We start from the raw sequence: 17,680 nt of genomic DNA, 5'->3' as shown, positions 1-17,680 counted from the left end.
AGAATGGACTGGTTGGATCTCCTTGCAGTCCAAGGGACTCTCAAGAGTCTTCTCCAACACCACAGTTCGAAGCACAGTCCAAAACCACAGTCCAGACATTGAGGGTTTGCAATAGACACCACCTTGCCTCCCACTGACTCTTGCTGCCTTAGACACTGAACATTCCTCGGAACCCCGACTCTCACGACACCGCCATGGCCCTGGCTGGTCCTGGTTAGCGGGTGTTTCTGGCCGCCCCATCCATCCATCCTGCTCTTCTCTCCCAGCAAGACGGGGCCCCCAGACCATCTTCTCCTGCTCAGGACATGGCAGACTCACGCCTAGCAGCCTGTTTGGCTTCCCCGGCTGAAAAGCTCTCGGTTAATTCTAGCTCATCAGGGTCAGAATGGAGCTTGCTTGCCTCTGCCTATATCCATGTCAATGTTCCTTAACTTGGCATTGCACCTGTTCACCCCTCCCCTTAAACAGGAACCGAGAGCCACCCTCACCGGTGGCCTCTTCACTGTTGTCTAACAGGTCTAGAGGTGATAACCCCAGTGTTTCTTGCCCTCATTTTCTCCTGCCTATGTTAGAATGGCTTCCCTGGGGGCTCAGACGGCACAGAATCTGCCTGTAATGCAAGAGACCCAGGTTCGATCCCTGGGTTGAGAAGATCCCCTGGAGAAGGAAATGGCAACCCACTCCAGTATTCTTGCCTGGAAAATTCCATGGACAGACGAGCCTGGTGGGCTATAGTCCATGGGCTCGCAAAGAATCGGACGTGACTTAGCAACTAACACGCGTGTTAGAACATCTTCCTTGTTCCTCCTCCACCTCTAGTTTTTCCTCCTCAAATTCAGGCTCCTCAGAGCAGCCAGAGGGGCCCCCCTAAATTGCAAATCCCTCCTCCCCCGCCTGGCCTCCTGGGTCGTATTCCCTGACGTTGAGGGTGAGTCTGCACCCCTTGCTAGACATGCAGGCTGGTAACCTGGGGTACAAGTGTCTGTCCTTCATCTCCCCCTGGGCAGCTCACTGCCTGCCTCTGGCCTCAGTGGACGCTTTCCAGGCTGTTTGCTCCTTTGCCTTTGCTCCTGATGTCCCCATGCCTGACCTGCCTCCTTCCTTATCCTTTGGTTTATCCCTTTGGTGTCTTTCTTCAGGAGGTCTTCCTGCCGAGCCTGCCCACTCTCCACGCAGCCATATGTTGGCATCGGCACTGTTCAGCACAGACTCGTTTTTGCTGCCACCCACTCGGCCTTCTCTGTCCCAGAGGGTGTGCTGATCACAGTCCTAAATAGCTCCACGCTCTGAAGGCCCCTGCTGTGACCTGCTTGAGGCTGAGCAGGTGAGAGAAGGGTTGTTTTTTATTTTTTGGCTGTGTGCCTCTCAGCTTGTGGGATCTTAATTCCCCGACAGGGATGGAGCCCGTGCCCACTGCGCTAGAAGCGCAGAGTCCTCACCGCTGGACCTCTGGGGAAGGCCAAGGGGGCATTTTCAACACAGCGTGCTCCCCAGCCCCTGGCTTTAGGGTCTCTGCAGGTTCCAGGCTTTTGTGGGCAACATGGGTCTGTTTGTTTCCCTGGGCTGCTTTAGCAAAGTACCAAACCTGGAATGGCTTCTGCCAACAGAGATGTGTGCTCTCAGTCTGGAGACCAGAAGTCTAAAGTCAAGGTGTCTGCAGCACCACGCTTCCTCTGACAGTTCTAGGGGAGGATCCTTCCTTATCTCTTCCAGCTTCCGGTGTTTGCAGAAGCCCTTGGCGTTCTCTCTAGGCACGTGGCTGTCTTCTCCCTGGGTCTCCACGTCCTCGCCTGTGTCTCTCTGTGTTCACATTTCCTCTTTTTATAAGGACACCAAGCAGATTGGATGAGGCCCACCCTAATGACCTCATTGTTACGGATTACATTTCCAAGGACAGTCACATTCTGAAGTCCTGGGGTTGGCACTATCACATATTTTGGGGGGGACAAAAATTCAACTCAAACGCTGGTGTCCATTTTCCTCCACCTTGAAATTGGGGTGACCTGGGTGAGCGAGGGGGGACAAGGTCCTCTGTGACTCTCCAGCTGGGGTGAGTGTGCCGTGGAGGTGTTGGGGAGCTTTCTGGACCACCTGTATGCCTGTGTTTAGGTGTCTGTCTCCCTGCAGAGCATTGTCCGGCCATCTTCAGAATCTAGGCTTTAGCGCCTGTCACCCCACTCGGCCCTGAAACACTGTCCTGGTTTCCACCGTCTGTCTGGGAGGTATTTTGTTTGCTGACCTTGTCCCTTTGACCTTCCTTGTCAACGCTTTGGGCTCTTATCTCTGTGTCAGGGACAGTCCCAGTGGCTTGCGTGTGCTGCTCCCAGGAGGGCCCATGCTTTATTTCTCTTTGTCTAGGTGCTCACAGTACTCTGCAAGCTCGTGTGGCCTGGAGTACTCATTCATTCACTCACTCATTCATTTCCCAGACAGCTCATTTTGGTGTTGGGCACTGGACAGAGTGCTAGGGAGACAGTGAGGGGCAAGATAGACAGAGAATCCCGTCCAGGGAGTCCTCACGGCATCTGGTAAGACGGTCAGTGAATTGTTGCAGCATCAAGTTCACAGACACAACCTCGCCGAGAGCCCGCACAAGCCAGAGGACAGTAGATTGTGGCAGGGAGTGACAGAGCTTTGCTCAAGACGAATGGCAGCCTGAAGGAGGGTATCTGAGCAGCTTGGGGAGCTGGGGTGTGCAGGAAGGCCTTCCTGTGTGGGCTTGAAGGACGTGGAGCATTCCAGGGACTGCCGTCCCTCCGTGAGCGAGCCGGCGTTCAGGTGCTGCGCAGGGCGGCAGTAGCGCTCCTTTTGCACCAGGGGGCAGTGTTTTCCCTGCAAGTCTGCACGTGTGCGTGCTAAGTCTCTTCAGTTGTGTGTGACTTTGTGACCCTATGGACTGTTGCCCACCAGGCTCCTCTGTCCCTGGGATTCTCCAGGCAAGAATGTTGGGGCGGGTTGCCATGCCCTCCTCTGAGGGATCGTCCTGACCTTGGGGTTGAACCCGCGTCTCTAGCCTCCTGCACTGGCAGGCAGGTTCTTTACCACTAGCACCCACAGATGAGGCTGGGACGGGCCGCAGCTGCTGTGCCCACAAGCCCTCTCCTCGCCCTCGCCCGCCTGCCAGGATCCTCACAGCCTCTTTCCCTGAACCTCCCCGCTTCCCCGTCCACAGGTCCCCTTGGCTCAGACAGGGCCCATGGTTTCAGTTGCCGCTGTGCCGCCCTCTCCCCTCTGCCTGCCGCCTGACTTGAAGATTGGCCAGGGCGATGCAGAGACACGGTGGCAGGCAGCTTGGAACTGCCTCTCAGGGTGGGCACCGGGCCGTGCTGCCCGGGGCCCCGTGGGTTTCCGCTCCGCGTCTGCTCCCGCCTTTGGTATCCCCATGCCCCTTTTTTCTTCTTCCATCGCCTTCCCTGTTTCTCGTATCCTCCCTTCAACTGCCCTACTCCGAAATCGCAGCCTCGGTCTGTCTTCTCGCGGGTGCTTTGATGTCAGCTGCTGCAGCCTGGCAACTCAGGCGGTCTTCCCCTTGCATCTGTCCCGCTGGCCGCCAGCCCGGGGCCTCCATCGGACACTGTTAGGACAGCACGGAGCTGCTTGGAAGGAAGGCTCCCCGAGAGCGGGCCCCATCCGGCAGCAGCTCGCTTCTGCCACAGCGTGGAGCCCTCTGCCAAGAACTTTCTCTTTCCGGTTCTGACTTGCTTTTTTGCTGGCAGCCAGCCACTGGGGGCCTCTGGGGGCCGGCTGGGGACAGAGCCCAGTGTGGGTGCCGGTGTAGGGGGCAGGGGGTAGGAAGTCACTGCGTGGGAAGGCGCCTCCTTAGTTAATTTGGAGATTCCAGGGTCTGCTTCTGACCCGCTCTCCCCTCTGCCCCCTCCTCACCCCCACTGTGGTGGCTCCAGCCCCCGTCTGAGGTGGATATGCCAAACGACTTGGGGCCTGGGGCTGGGCAGTGCAGGCTGTGGGCTTCCAAAGCTGACACACCAGCTAGTCACTCCCGAAGCAGGGCTGTGGCTCTCCCTTCCTCTGTGTCTGCTGCCCACAGTTGCCCACTGCATCTGCAGGAGATGCTGTGTGAAGAACAGGGGTATTTAGGGCGGAAGTAATACAACCCCTCCGAGGAGCATTCCCGGGCGCGCCGCTTGGCCACAGTGGTCATTCAGGTGGCCGCCGACCCTGACCCCAGCACGGCCGCCCTGGCCCCGCGTCCGTATTGTCTGGACCACCATTTGGGTGGTGATGGCTCAACAGCAGAATTTTGTGCTGCTCCTGGTTGCAAGAGGCAGCCTGGGAGATGTAGTTTAGGTCACAACATAGTGGGACTTCTAGAGACATCTTGATGATTTATTGGAGAAATTGAAACTGCCCTAGCTCAGCGGGGACCCGCAGTCGCCAGTGCCGTTAGCCTGCTGCCTGGTGGGAAGTGCCGAGACCCCTGGGCTCCCTGCCCAAGTTGAGGCAGCGATACCTTCTCATCAGGAGCGGGGTTTTGGCTTTTGGTTTTCAAGCGCCCGCAGGCTGCGCTGCTGATGAAAGCCACGACTGTCTCCCATAGCGAGGTGAGGACTCCCTCTGCCCTGCGGTCCCCAGCGTTTCTGGCACCAGGGACCTGTTTCACGGAAGACAGTTTTTCCATGGACGGGGGTGTCAGGGGCTGGTTTCAGGATGATTCAAGCCCATGACATTTATCGTGCGCCTTATTTCTATTATTATTAAGTCCGCTTTACCTCAGATCATCAGGCATCCCATCCTGGAAGCTGGGGACCCCTGCCCTAAAGAGTCAGCACTCTTGATCTGGAGGGAGGTGTACAGATCAGGGTCAGAACTGGCCTTGCTGGGTGACCTGGAGCGTGACTTGACCTCACGATGTCTGCTTCCTTCTGTTAAAGCTGTGAGGACGACCTGAGTGAGTACCTGCAGATCCCAGGGCCTGGGAAAGAGTAGAGACCCTTCCAGCTGTGCTGGTCCCCGCGCCACTCGGGGAGGTGGAGCTTGGGCAGCGTTGGAGGCGGTGGAAGCCGCAGGGGCAGGTCAGCGCAGGGCAGGTCAGCAGGCCGGCCCACGAGGTCGAGACCTCCCCTGCCTCGAGCCACAGGTTGTCAGCACGCTCCTGACCAGACCGTCGGATGGATTGTCGCCGTTCCGTTCTGGAAGGAGAACACTGAGCTGATCCTCCCAGTGCCGGGGAGCTGGAACACTGAGCTGGAAGCAAAGTCGACTCTCTGGGGAGTCACGCTGAGAGGCAGCAGGGGAGAGACAGGTGTTCCCAGCTCCCCGCTCACTCTCGCTGGCGAGGCGTTGTTTATGCGTCCCAAGTGAGAGTCAAAGCCGCCTCATTCCCTGTCTCTAACACACAACCCGGGGCCAAGGAAAGGGATCTGTCAGCTGGCATTTGCAAAAATAGCAGACGGGCCGCTCTGGGCCTGTCAGCTCTCTGGAGCGGCAGCCAGGTAAGGGATCTTAGGGCCGTGGCTGTGGCCTTCTCTTGCTTGTCACTCTCCCACCTCTGAGATCAGAAAGGGAGATTTTTCATTCACGTGTGTCCTCAGCACTGACCGAGGCCACATGGTGTCCCTGAGGCAGGTGACCTGAGGCTGGCTGGTTCCTGGCCGCCTCCGAGGGTCCTCTCCCCCTGGGAGACCCAGCCCGTGAGGGAGTCCCGTCTGCAGCAGCCACCCTGTGGCTCCCCCGGGGAGGGTCCGCCGACGTGATGGAACACGAGGGCTTCCCGAGGCGTCGTTTGGTTAATGGAGGCCTCAGAGTTTTTTAAGGACAGTTCTCCACTAAACTGTCAACGACCTTGAGGACTTCTGGGTTCCCATCCCACAACCAAAACCCCAAAGCAAGGTGCCGTGTGGCCCTGCAGTGAGCGCCTGGCCCTGCCCACACCGCTTTCCTGTGACGGGGGGCCGTCACCGGGTCCCTACCCTTTAGTGAGGTGACAAGGATGCGCTCGGAGTGGTGCTCGAGGGGAGGCCGATGCACTGAGAAAGGGGCGCTATGAGGAGAGCCTGGTACCAGGTCCCTCCAGGGTGCCAGAGCCTGATCTCAGGCTGGGGGCTCCTCTGAACACCAGAGGCAGCTCCCGCCTCTAGAACTGGGGGAAGGGAGTCGGTGCCCTGAGTCCTTCCCCACCGTTCCCCCCACAGGCCCTCTGCCTCCATGCGGGTCTTGCCAGGTGTCGGGTTTCAGCAGGTGCCTGGCTTCCTGCCTTGCCACCCTGAGCTCTGCCCACCCTGCTCCTCCCGTAAGCCCAGCCTACACCCCCAGACTCAGCACACCCCAAGTGAACCGTCACACGCTCGACCCACGAGGGCCCCGCTTCCTGGAAGGGAGTCCTCTCGTCCTGAGGTTTTCTCCCAACTGGAGCTGGTTCAGGAGAGGCCTTCAGAGTCACCAGGCAGCCGGACCTCCTGGGCCTCAGGTCTGGAAGGCGAGGGGGATTTGATGTGAGAGAAGGCTGGGCACTGGGTTGACCAAGTTCTGAGATGTCCTGGGAAGGCAGCGGCGCTTTTGGTCACCGTTGTGTCCTCGAGACCCAGGCCTGGCTTTGCTGGTGGGGGGGTGGGGTCGCATGTGGCTGAGCCAAGAGCCGAGCTGCGGGGCTGCATCCAGGCTGCAAGGGGCTGTGACCCATGCCCTCTGTTAGGGGCCTGTGACCCATGCCCTCTGTCGTCCATGAGAGCCCCGTCCGGCCAGCCACCCAGACCTGCTCCGCCTGCAGGCTAACCCCTGCCGCTGGCCTCCGGATGCCTCCTCCTCGATCTGTCCGGGTCCCTGGGGATAGAGGAGCTGGGCTCCAGGCTGCAAAGCTCCTGCCGCCCGCGTGACCCAGCCTCTCTGCCTCCCCTGCTCTCCCAGGCGTCTGACGCCCCTGCTCTGGCCGCCCCTTCCCCCAGTTTCAGCCTTGGCAGCCGCCCCAGCCTCTGGCAGCCTGGGCAGGAGTTTGTATCCTGGGCCAGTGACCACCTCAGGCAGAGCAGAAGCAGCACCAGGAGCCTGGCTGGTGAGGGGTGAGTGCCCCGGGCCCCCTTGTCGGCTGGCGGTCTTCCGTCTGCTGCCTGCGTGCGCTCGTGCCTGCCCTTGTCCAGCAAGACCCCCTGGGCTGGTGCTGCCTTGCTGATCTGGATGGGAATGAGCACCCTGTAGGGTGGGCAACAGAGGGGGTTCCTTCATGCACCCCACACTCATCTGGGAGGAAGGACCAGTGGGGAGATGGTGATGGCAGCCCCTGTCAGTGACCCCAGGACGACATGCCCAGGTTGGGGGTGGTGTTGCCCTCTTTCACAGAGGACGAATTGGGGTGCCTAGGTCTCCCAAGGTCAGGTGGCGCGGGGGCAGGCCCAGCCCGCTGACCCCGGGTTCATGCTGGGCCACCGCCAGTGGACATGGCTGCCCTCTGCCCACTCTCTGCCCGCTCTGACTTCAGCGAACGATTGTGAACTTTCCCCTTCTGCAAACATCTGCCTGCTTGCCCTCGAACCCCAGGTCAAGTCCAGGCCTGGACGCCAATAAATCCTTGCTGTCTAGAGCAAGGGTGAGGTCAAATGCAAAAAAGTAGGAGAATCTTGGGCTGGGTGATTCAGACTTCCTTGCTTCCTGACTGAGCTGGGGAGGCTCTTGGTCCTCCCTCACCACCCCTGCCCTCTGAGCAGAGCCTCCAGGGATCTCTCTTTTCATTAGAAAAGGGATCGGGGAGTGTGTGTGGTGGGGGTGGGGACAGATATGACCTATTTACCCAGAAGACAATGCGTAAGTGCCTGAGGGTCCGAAGGGGTAAACCCACCCACACGGAAGAAAAGAGCAGGCCTCCCTGCCCAGGATGACATGTCCCTGGGGGTGGAGAGTCTCCGTGCCAGTGGAACCTGCTGTGAGGCTGCTCACCTGCAGGAGGGAGTCCTGAGGAAGACCTGTAGCAGGCTTCCCTGGCCAGCCGGTGAGGAAGATGCAGTGGGCAGTGGGATGAGCCTTCTGGGAGGCCGGCCCCCCTAGAAGGGGTTATTTCACAGGATGGAAGCCAAGGCCAGTCACCTCACTGAGAAGGACCCTTTAGGAACTCCTCTTGGCTTTTATCTGTAAAGGTCTTCCTGTTCCCCCTGTATATTTCTTTATTTTCTTTTCTGATTATAAATAATAATCCCCACTGGAGAAAATACAGAACGTATCAGTTCGGTTCAGTTGTTAAGTCGTGTCCAACCCCATGGACTACAGCACGCCAGGCTTCCCTGTCCACTGTCTCCCAGAGCTTGCTCAAACTCATGTCCATTGAATCAGTGACGCCATCCAACCATCTCATCCTCTGCCGTCCCCTTCTCCTCCTGCTTTCAGTCTTTCCCAGCATCAGGGTCTTTTCCAGTGAGTCAGCTCTTCGCATCAGATGACCAAAGTATTTGAGTTTAGCTTTAGCATTAGTCCTTTCAATGAATGTTCAGGACTGATTTCCTTTAGGATTGACTGGTTTGATCTCCTTACAGTCTAAGGGACTCTCAAGAGTCTTCTTCAACACCACAGTTTGAAAGCATCTATTCTTTAGCACTCAGCCTTCTTTATGGTCCAATTCTTGCATCCGTACATGACTACTGGAACAACTGTTGCATAGAACATGTAGAGAAAGAGAAGAAATAAGGGGAAAGCAGCGCCTTGCCAATTCTGGAACATAGGAGTAAGTGAATGCTGAGTTCTTGCTAGTTATTTTTCTTGCTGTAAATAAAGCTTCATGAGATCATATTATTTGTCTTTTTTTAAAAGCATCATATTACATCATAAGCCTTTCCCATGTCATCAAAACTCTGCCACCATTTTTCATGGTTATATAATGTCTGTTTGTATTGATGCCCTAATATTGGCTCTTTAAGTGGCTTCTAGTCATTTGCTATTGTAAATAATGCTGATCTGAACATCTTTCTGCATCCATCTTGGTTCCCATTTTAGAGTATCTTGGGGTTGGATTCCTAGATTGGTGATGGCCTGACCAAGGGGCATAAATACTTTAAAGGCTCTTGATAGGCTTTGTGAACTGCTTTCAGAGCTGCCCTAATCTCTAGACCTCGCCTGTGGGCCTGCTTCCCAGAGGGCTTCTTGTTGTTCAGCCGCTAAGTTGTGTCCAACTCTTTGCTACCCCGTGGACGGCGGCACACCAGACTCCTCTGTCCTCCGCTGTCTCCCAGAGTTTGCTCAGATTCATGTCCATTGAGTCAGTGATGCTATCTAACCATCTAATCCTCTGCCATCCCCTTCTCTTCCTGCCTTCAATCTTTCCCAACATCAGGGTCTTTTCCAGTGAGTCAGCTCTTCGAATCAGGTGGCCAAAGTATTGGAGCTTCAACTTCAACATCAGTCCTTCCAACGAATATTCAGGGTTGATTTCCTTTAGGATTAACGGTTTGATCTCCTTGCAATCCAAGGGACTCCAAGAATCTTCTCCAGCACCACAGTTTGAAAGCATTGTTTCTTCGGCACTCAGCCTTCTTTATGGCCCAACTCTCACATCCGTACATGATTATTGGAAAAACCATAGTTTTGACTAGACGGACCTTTGTTGGCAAAGTAACATCTCTGTTTTTAATACACTGTCTAGGTTTGTCATAGCTTTCCTTCCAAGAAGCAGGCATCTTTTAATTTCATGGCTATGTCACTGTCCACAGTGATTTCTTGAAGCCCAAGAAAATAAGGCCCAGAGGCCTTAGCAGCGCTAAATCTGATTGTTCACAACTCTGTTGCTAGTTTCATAGGCACAAACAACACCCCCTGTTCCCCTTTGATCGTGGTGATTTCTGGTGAGGTGGGACTGTCAGCAGTTCGTTAGCCACTTGTATCTACTGTTCATGCTTGTCCCGGAGAACACTTTGCCTTTCTTCACTTGACCCTTGTGGCCATTTGGGCTCTTTCTACTCTGCCTCGTCCCACAAATTCCCGCCTGCAGCCCTGAGCAGAGCAGGCATCTGGTGCCCAGGATGGGGGCAACATCCATCCCCACACTGGCTCCCCGGGGTGTGCGCCACTGACCACCAGGGCCTGCCTACTCCAGGCTGCTCTGCCAGGAAAGCACTTCCCTCCAGCTGGGTGGGCAGCTGAAGCCGGAAGCCGGTGCAGCCGGTGCTGCTGGTAGACCTGTGAGGGGAGGGTGACAGGAGAGCGTGGGAAGCTCAGTGGTTTTCCGGAAGGTGTGGCAGTCACATGGCCAAGGCCCAGCTGGTACTTTGGCACTGACTGTGAGCAGGTCCTGGGGGCTCCCGCTGTGATCCCCTCCACTGGTGTCAGCTGGACCATGGCTTATTTCCCTCGGACCCACAGACAGGTTGCAGAGGCGGCCCTCGAGTCCTTGGCCAGAGCTGTTGCTCTCCTGAGGTGCGTGCCCTGCAGCTCAGATCTGGACGTGGCTGCTGCTTCCCCCATTCAGGTTCCTGCCCAGTAATTCGCCAAAAAATTACCTGTTTTCTTGCCCATGAGGCACTGATCGTGATCTGAAAGGACCTATTTCTGTCTGTTTTCCCCCTTTTCTTTTCTCCTCCCGGCTCGGCCTCCTATGAGAGCTGAGGCGTTCCTGCCTGGCCTGGTGCTGTGCCTGGTGCGGTTGGTGCTTGAAGGGCTGCCTTCTCTCCCCCTGGTTGAAGGGCTTCCCTCTTTTTCTTTTTATTCTATTTATCTCCTTATTTCTTTCTCCTCATTGCTTTCTACTTGGTCTTTATTTCCCCTTCTCTGTCTTGTGGGCCACAATATGACACTGTGAGGTTTTAGCAGTACTGATTTATTGAATATATTTTTATGTCCCTTGATTTATGTCGCTCGATTGTGTCCGACTCTTTAGTGACCCCGAGGACCATAGCCCACCGGGCTCTGTCCATGGGAGTTCTCCTGGCAAGAATACTGCAGTGGGTTGCCATTTCCTTCTCCAGAGGTCTTCCCAACCCAGGCATCAAACTCTTATGTCTCCTGCATTGCATTACAGGTGGATTGTTTACTACCTGAGCTACCAGGGTTGCCTATGACGTTTCTTACTTGAAGTGGATGAGTCAGGCGTTTAAACTTTGTGGAGAAATAGATGACAGGATTGGCTGGGTGGAGGCCCTGCATCAGGCGTAAAGGACCGAATGCCAGTTTGGGCTCTGACTCTGATCACATCTTTTAAAGCTTTTCAGGGCCTTGGTTTTCTTCATTTGTGAAATGAGGGGGATGGTCGATCTCCGAAGATGTTTTGCATTCTGGGAGGGAAATTGCCCTGTTGGCTTTTTAAAAATTCTTTTCATTCTGAAAAACTGTGTGTGATGTAATTGGCTCTCCTAACTGTTTTTAAGTGTATAGTTAGGCCAGTGGCATTACATCCACTGGTGTCACTGTGCAACCGTCACCTCTGGCCATTTCCAGAATTTCTAAATCTCACAGAATGGAAACTCTGTCCCCTTTATATTTTTTAATGAATGAATGAATGAATTTGTGGCTACACTAGGTCTTCTTCGCTGCGTGTGGGCCCTTTCCAGTTGAGGTGAGCCGGGGCTCTGCGTTGTGTTGCGCAGGCTTCTCATTGTGGCGGCTTCTCTTGTTGCCGAGCACGGGCTGTAGCACGCATGGACTTCAGGAGCAGCAGCTCACGGGCTCCCGAGCGCGGGCTCAGCGGGTGTGGCGCTTGGGCTTAGCTGTCCTGCGGCGCGGAAGCTCTGAACCCTTTAAACACTAACTCCCCCAACACTAACTCCCCCACCGCCCACCCCTGGCCCCCACCCTCCTGCTGTCTGCCTCTGTGAATGTGGTGACTCTGGGAACCTCATCTAAGTGGAATCATGCAGTATCTGTCTTTTTGTGACTGGCCGGTTTCACTGGCCCTCAGCTGGCTTTCCTGACTAATTTACTGAGTAGCCCTTGTAGAAAGGACCGTTCTTGCAGTTTGAAGAAATCTGCATTTTATCTGAGCAGAGGCTGCGCTTCCGGAGGGCACATTGTTGCAGATTCTTTCCTGGGGAGCTCCATTGTCACCCTCCCTGCCCAGCCAGACAGAACCCTGAGGGAGGGCCCAAGGGGTCAGTATGGGGCCGGCGGTTCTAAAGCCCGGGGCAGCCTGGACTGACACTGACCTTACACACTGTGGTCACGCAGGGCTGCTCGCTGGCCTCTGAAATTGTTGTAAAAGCTTGAAGTGTGGTGCTTTAGAATTCAGAGTATGAGAGTATTAGGGTAAGCTTGGGATGCCAGTTGGGGATGACTTTCTTCCCTTCGCTACAGCTGGTCAGCCTGCAGGGAATGCTGGGCCTGGCCAGGAACTGAGGCAGTGGTGGTGCTGGCCGCCGTGCTCTAAGCGGGCTCTGACCTCCCTCCCTAGATGCTGAAGTTTCAGACTGTCCGGGGGAGCCTGAGGCTCCTGGCTATCCGCTGGACCTCCACCGCCACTGCTGCCTCTCCCAACATCCGGCGCCTGGAGTACAAGCCCATCAAGAAGGTCATGGTGGCCAACAGAGGTGAGCACGGTGGGAGCCTGCCCTAGCTTCCTGCCCCTGTTTCTGTGTCTCTTGGGACCCCAGGATCTAACTTCTTGTCCTGTTACCCTGTCCCCACCCACTAGGCGAGATTGCCATCCGCGTGTTCCGGGCCTGCACGGAGCTGGGCATCCGCACGGTGGCTGTCTACTCGGAGCAGGACACGGGCCAGATGCACCGACAGAAAGCTGACGAAGCCTACCTCATCGGCCGGGGTCTCGCCCCGGTGCAGGCCTATCTGCACATTCCAGACATCATTAAGGTCGCCAAGGTGAGGGGCCAGGTGGGGATGGGGGCCTCCTGAGAGCTGGGACTGGGTCCTGAGCCTGCCCCGCTCTGCCTCCCGTCTCCAGTGCTGCCTGGCCGAAAGTCCCTGTGAAAAGGTGAATGAGTGAGTGGCTGAATGCGTGTGTGACAGAAAGCCTGAATGAGTGGCTGAGTGAGTGAATGAGTGACTGCGTGCAGGGGCGACTAAGCAAATGGATGAGCAGATGAGCGACCGAATGAATGAGGGACTAAGAAATGAATACGTGAGTGAGTAAATGAGTGACTGAATGGAGCAGTGAGCTGAGGCAGGTGGGAGGGCCGCAGGGTTGGGGGGCTCTGTGAGGGCTTTGAGGGGTGCTCATCCCTTCTGACAACCCCCGCCTGCCCACCAGGAGAACAACGTGGACGCTGTGCACCCAGGCTACGGGTTCCTGTCGGAGCGGGCCGACTTTGCCCAGGCCTGCCAGGATGCTGGGGTCCGTTTCATTGGGCCAAGCCCCGAGGTGGTCCGCAAGATGGGCGACAAGGTGGAGGCCCGGGCCATTGCCATCGCCGCAGGTGAAGATGGGGGTCGCCTAGCCCCCGCGAGGGGCCGTCTGGGTGGGGCTGGCGGGCTGTGGCCTGACCTGCCTGTCTGCCAACAGGAGTCCCCGTGGTGCCCGGCACGGATGCCCCCATCACTTCCCTGCATGAGGCCCACGAGTTCTCCAACACCTACGGCTTCCCCATTATCTTCAAGGCCGCCTATGGGGGCGGGGGCCGCGGCATGAGGGTCGTGCACAGCTACGAGGTGAGCAGAAGCTGAGGCCGGGCGGCCACCTGCAGAGGGACTAGGGAGAGGGGAGCTGGGGGAAAGCAGAGCTCAGGCCCCACCGTCTCCTGGGCTCCTGCCTGCCCTCCCAGGAGCTGGAGGAGAACTACACCCGGGCCTACTCGGAGGCTCTGGCCGCCTTCGGGAACGGGGCGCTGTTCGTGGAAAAGTTCATCGAGAAGCCACGCCACATCGAGGTGCAGATCCTGGGTGAGTGGGGCGTTCCGGGGGCGGCAGCACGAGGCAGTGGGGCCCCTGGTCTTCCTGGGCTTTGGGAAAGCTGCCGGAGCTCTCCCTCCACAGGGACCTTCCCCAGGAAGGTGGGCTGAGGGTGCTGGGCTGGTCAGACCTGAGGCCTCGGTGTGCTGTTTTGAGCCGCCACTAAGCCACCCCTGGGAGCAGCGCTGAGCAGCCATGGTGCTCGTCCACGGATTCGGGGGTGTCTGGACCCCTGAGGGGCTGACCCTGGCTTACCTGCACCCCAGGGGACCAGTACGGGAACATCCTTCACCTCTACGAGCGGGACTGCTCCATCCAGCGGCGGCACCAGAAAGTTGTGGAGATCGCCCCAGCTGCCCACTTGGACCCCCAGCTGCGCACCCGGCTCACCAGTGACTCCGTCAAGCTTGCAAAGCAGGTGAGGGGCAAGGGCTCCCGGGAACAGAGCCGAGAGCCATAGCGCAGCAGCCTCCTCCCCACGTGGAGACAAGGAGCCCGCTCCAGGCTCGCTTTGAGCTCCCACAGCCTCACACCCGGCGGTCACGGGGGCCCAGGGTGGCCAGCTGCTGCGGGGCAGGGAGGCCCAGGGTGACCGACTCCAGGAGGGCAGGAGGTGGAGGGCCAATGCCAGGCCCTTGGGATCCGTGCTGTGCGGTCGCAGAGGTACTGGGCCCAGAGGCCAGGCCTGGAGACCGGAAGAGTCGTGAGGAGGAGGGAGAGAGAGAGCCGCTGGCCTTGCCTCAGCGCCCCTCAGCACAGACAGAGCTTCCGGGGGCGGGCAGCAGGGGCTTCCGTCAGGATTAAGGAACGGTGTTCAGGCATTTCTTCCTCACTCATGCCTTACCGTCCCCAGGATCTGTCTCCTGCACCCTGTTCACGCCCCAGGGCCACGCCTCCTGTCTGTACTCTGTGGGGTGCAGAGTGAGCGCCCGTGGGCTGGGCAGGCTGGAACAGAGGCCCCGCTCTCTCTTCTTCTGGTGCCCCCAACCCCAGCCCCACTCAGAGGCCAGTCACCCTGCCCCAGCCTCGGCCTTGCCCTCCCAGAGCCCCGAGGGCGCGTATTTTCAGGTCTGCCTGGGCCTCTCTCCTCCAGGGCTGAGCCCACTCAGGCTCCCAGGCAGCCCAGGCCCCAGACCACAGACGCTGCTGGGAACTTCCCCAAACAGAAAGCCAGTGAGGCTCCAGCCATGGCTAACGTGAGGTGCTGTTTAGGGTCTGATTATAGTTGAGGTTTTGCTTCCTTCATAGGAGATTTCTTGCCTTGAGTTTGGTCTTATTTATTGGCTTATGAAGTGTCTCATTCCGGAACAGATTTGAGGGAGTGAAATGAGATGTGTGTTTTGTGGTACAGCCTCATCTGTCGATGAGGTCCCTCTCAGATGGCGTCTCTTTGGGTAATAACCAGAAGCGATGGCGGAGTAAAGCAGAGGGGAGCTTTCTGAAGACCCTGTAAGCGTCAGGAGGATCCAGGAGAGGCCAGGGTACACACGGGTGGGGCCCATGTCCCAAAGCTGGGGGCGAAGGCGGTGTCTGGGCCGGTGGGAGCTCTGCTTAGGCCTCATCTGGACAAGCTGGGCACGGCCTTCACAGGCTCCCAGAAGGCCTGGGGAGATGCCCAGGCCGGGGCTCAGCTGTGGGGGCTGGGCACTCACCTCCTGGGGGCAGGGCTGGCCCTCTGCCTGCCGTCGGGTGGGGTGGGGTTGGCCAGTCTGTTTTACTACGGAAGCAACCCAGTGGATGAGCCTGCGCCCCCCCACTGGGTGCTCACCACAGACCCCTGCTTAACAAGGCCGCCCCACAGGTGGGCTACGAGAACGCGGGCACCGTGGAGTTCCTGGTGGACAAGCACGGCAAGCACTACTTCATCGAGGTCAACTCGCGCCTGCAGGTGGAGCACACTGTCACCGAGGAGATTACCGAGTGAGCATGGGGTCGGCCCCGCAATGGGGGGCGGGGTGCGGCCTCCGGGGCCAGCCGCAGGGCGTCTCCGCATCTTGTATAAAACCCATGTCGGGGGGTTCCTAGGGAGCTCACTGTCCACTGATAGAGAATCGTTAGGGATCCATGTACTTAGTTTTTTATGCAAAGTATTATTATACAAGCATTACGTGTCATTGTGAGAGTTTGTACAGAGGAGCAATAAACATGCCTCTGGCCCCGCTGCTCAGGACCAGGATGCTGGGAGGTTCCCAGCGGGCGGCTCTGTGTGCTGCGCATCCCCAAGGCATCAATCAACCCCATTTTTCGGTTGACAAAACCGGGGCTCAGAGAGGTTAAGAGAGTTGCCCGAGATCGCACAGCTGGTCCTCTCAAGCCCTGTGCTGTATCTCCTAAGCCCACGCTAAATCGTTTGGTTTCTTTCCATCTTTATTTACTTAACTGTATAAGTAGTTTGACACAATTGAGATGTTTTGTATATGACTTTTATTTTACGTTTCAAATGTTATATTTGTCTAAGGCATTCCCATTACTCTTTCTGAATTCTTAGAAGTGGCCGCACAGTGTTCCATCTTCTGGTTAGTTTATAACTGATCCCCATAGTCCTCTATTTTTAAATAATTAGGTTGTTTTCTACTTTTGTGGCTTTTAAGGGTGTGTCACTCAACATCTTTGGGCCTAAATCTTTGCCCACCTCTTTGAAGAGTTCTGAGGACGCGCATCTTTAGTAGGATTACCTGAGCAATGAATAAGCAATATCTCACCTAAAGAGAGAGTGAAGGAGAGGGAAGCCTGGCATGCTGCAGTTCATGGGGTCACAGAGAGTGACCAGCTAGTGGGCACTACTTAGCAACTGGACACCACCACCACCACCTAAAGAGCTTTCTAGATCACCTGTACCGATTGGTTCTCCCACAAGCATTGCGTAGAGACATTTCCCAAAAAAACCTGCCCAATTTATAAATAATTAATATGGCCTCTCTTCGTTTCAAAAAACATATTTTGAGCCGTCGAAGTGTTATGTCCTGGCCTTGGGCCAGTCCATCCCACCATGGAACTTTCCTGACAGTTCCTTCTTCAACCTCTGACCCAACCGGAGACTGAGGACACTGCTGGGGCGCCTGCCTTCACCTGGCAGGTGTGAGAGCCCCCAGAGTCCTCCCTGTCTCCAGGTAAAGGCTGAGTGGACCACGTGCTCCAGCCTCACCCTCTGGCCCCGTGAGACTTTCCCCTTCACGATGCTGGAAATTTTTCGTCAATCTTGAGCCTGCCCTAAGCCAGTTCTGCTAAGGGTCGGGCTCTTTGCTTGCTCCCGAGCAGAGGTTCTTCTGTGTCAGAGAGACACAGACTCGGGCGCAGGTTCCTCCCAGGTCACGAGCCACGTAGAGCTTGGTTGGGCTGCAACCTCTCTGACCCTCGGGCTCATCCTCTGATGGGAATGTTGGTGGCTCTCAGAGCATTACTGTGGAGGTAAAGCTTGGGAAGGGCACAGCCACAGTCCACGGTGTGGACGCATGGCAATGCCCAGTAATCATCATCGCTACTGAAATACAGAACACTGGGGAAGGTCTGCCGATGATGTTTCCTGGCTGTCCTTACCACAAGCCTCAGTGACAATAAATTGAAAACCTGGAGCTTTTAAACAGCTGTTCCACTTGAATTTGTTGCTGTCCTTAAGAGCTTGGCAGTCAGGGAGGGTGTGCTTAGAAAACCAGGCTCATGTGGAGATTGTACTCTGAGATCTTCTCTGGCAAACCGACCCCCACCCCACCCACCACACACAGAGTAGCATGTACCGCTGTGAGAGGGAGGGTCTGATGTCAGGAGGGTCTGCGGGAGGCAGGGGGACAGGGAGGGCGCAGGGCAGAGTTGGGGGTGGAGGTGGGGGGCAAGCCCAGGGTGCTGCTAACATCTCAGCTGCTCCTCAGGCGGACCCTGCAGGGCTCCCAGCCCGGGCGTGGTCAGGACGAGGCTGGTG

General features: G+C 56.8%; 1 protein-coding gene across 12 annotated transcripts in view; it reads left to right on the top strand.

The window, feature by feature from the left end:
- Positions 1-17,680, top strand: part of PC (pyruvate carboxylase) — a 101,343-nt gene that overhangs the window by 67,798 nt on the left and 15,865 nt on the right. For 4 of the 12 annotated variants that reach the window (XM_069566371.1, XM_069566362.1, XM_069566368.1 and 1 more), the window contains 7 exons: positions 12,314-12,449; positions 12,554-12,738; positions 13,127-13,292; positions 13,379-13,524; positions 13,638-13,755; positions 14,031-14,182; positions 15,566-15,684. In XM_069566371.1, the coding sequence (XP_069422472.1) occupies positions 12,314-12,449; positions 12,554-12,738; positions 13,127-13,292; positions 13,379-13,524; positions 13,638-13,755; positions 14,031-14,182; positions 15,566-15,684 (1,022 nt within the window). Of the gene's footprint in view, positions 1-1,139; positions 1,325-6,861; positions 7,014-12,313; positions 12,450-12,553; positions 12,739-13,126; positions 13,293-13,378; positions 13,525-13,637; positions 13,756-14,030; positions 14,183-15,565; positions 15,685-17,680 lie in introns of all 12 variants that reach the window. The other 8 variants (XM_069566370.1, XM_069566373.1, XM_069566367.1 and 5 more) reach the window with 4 other exon arrangements.

Source organism: Ovis canadensis, chromosome 21 (genome assembly GCF_042477335.2).
Source record: "Ovis canadensis isolate MfBH-ARS-UI-01 breed Bighorn chromosome 21, ARS-UI_OviCan_v2, whole genome shotgun sequence".
NCBI lineage: Eukaryota > Metazoa > Chordata > Mammalia > Artiodactyla > Bovidae > Ovis > Ovis canadensis.
Note: the sequence above shows the minus strand (reverse complement) of the source record. Positions and strands in the feature narration are given on the sequence as shown.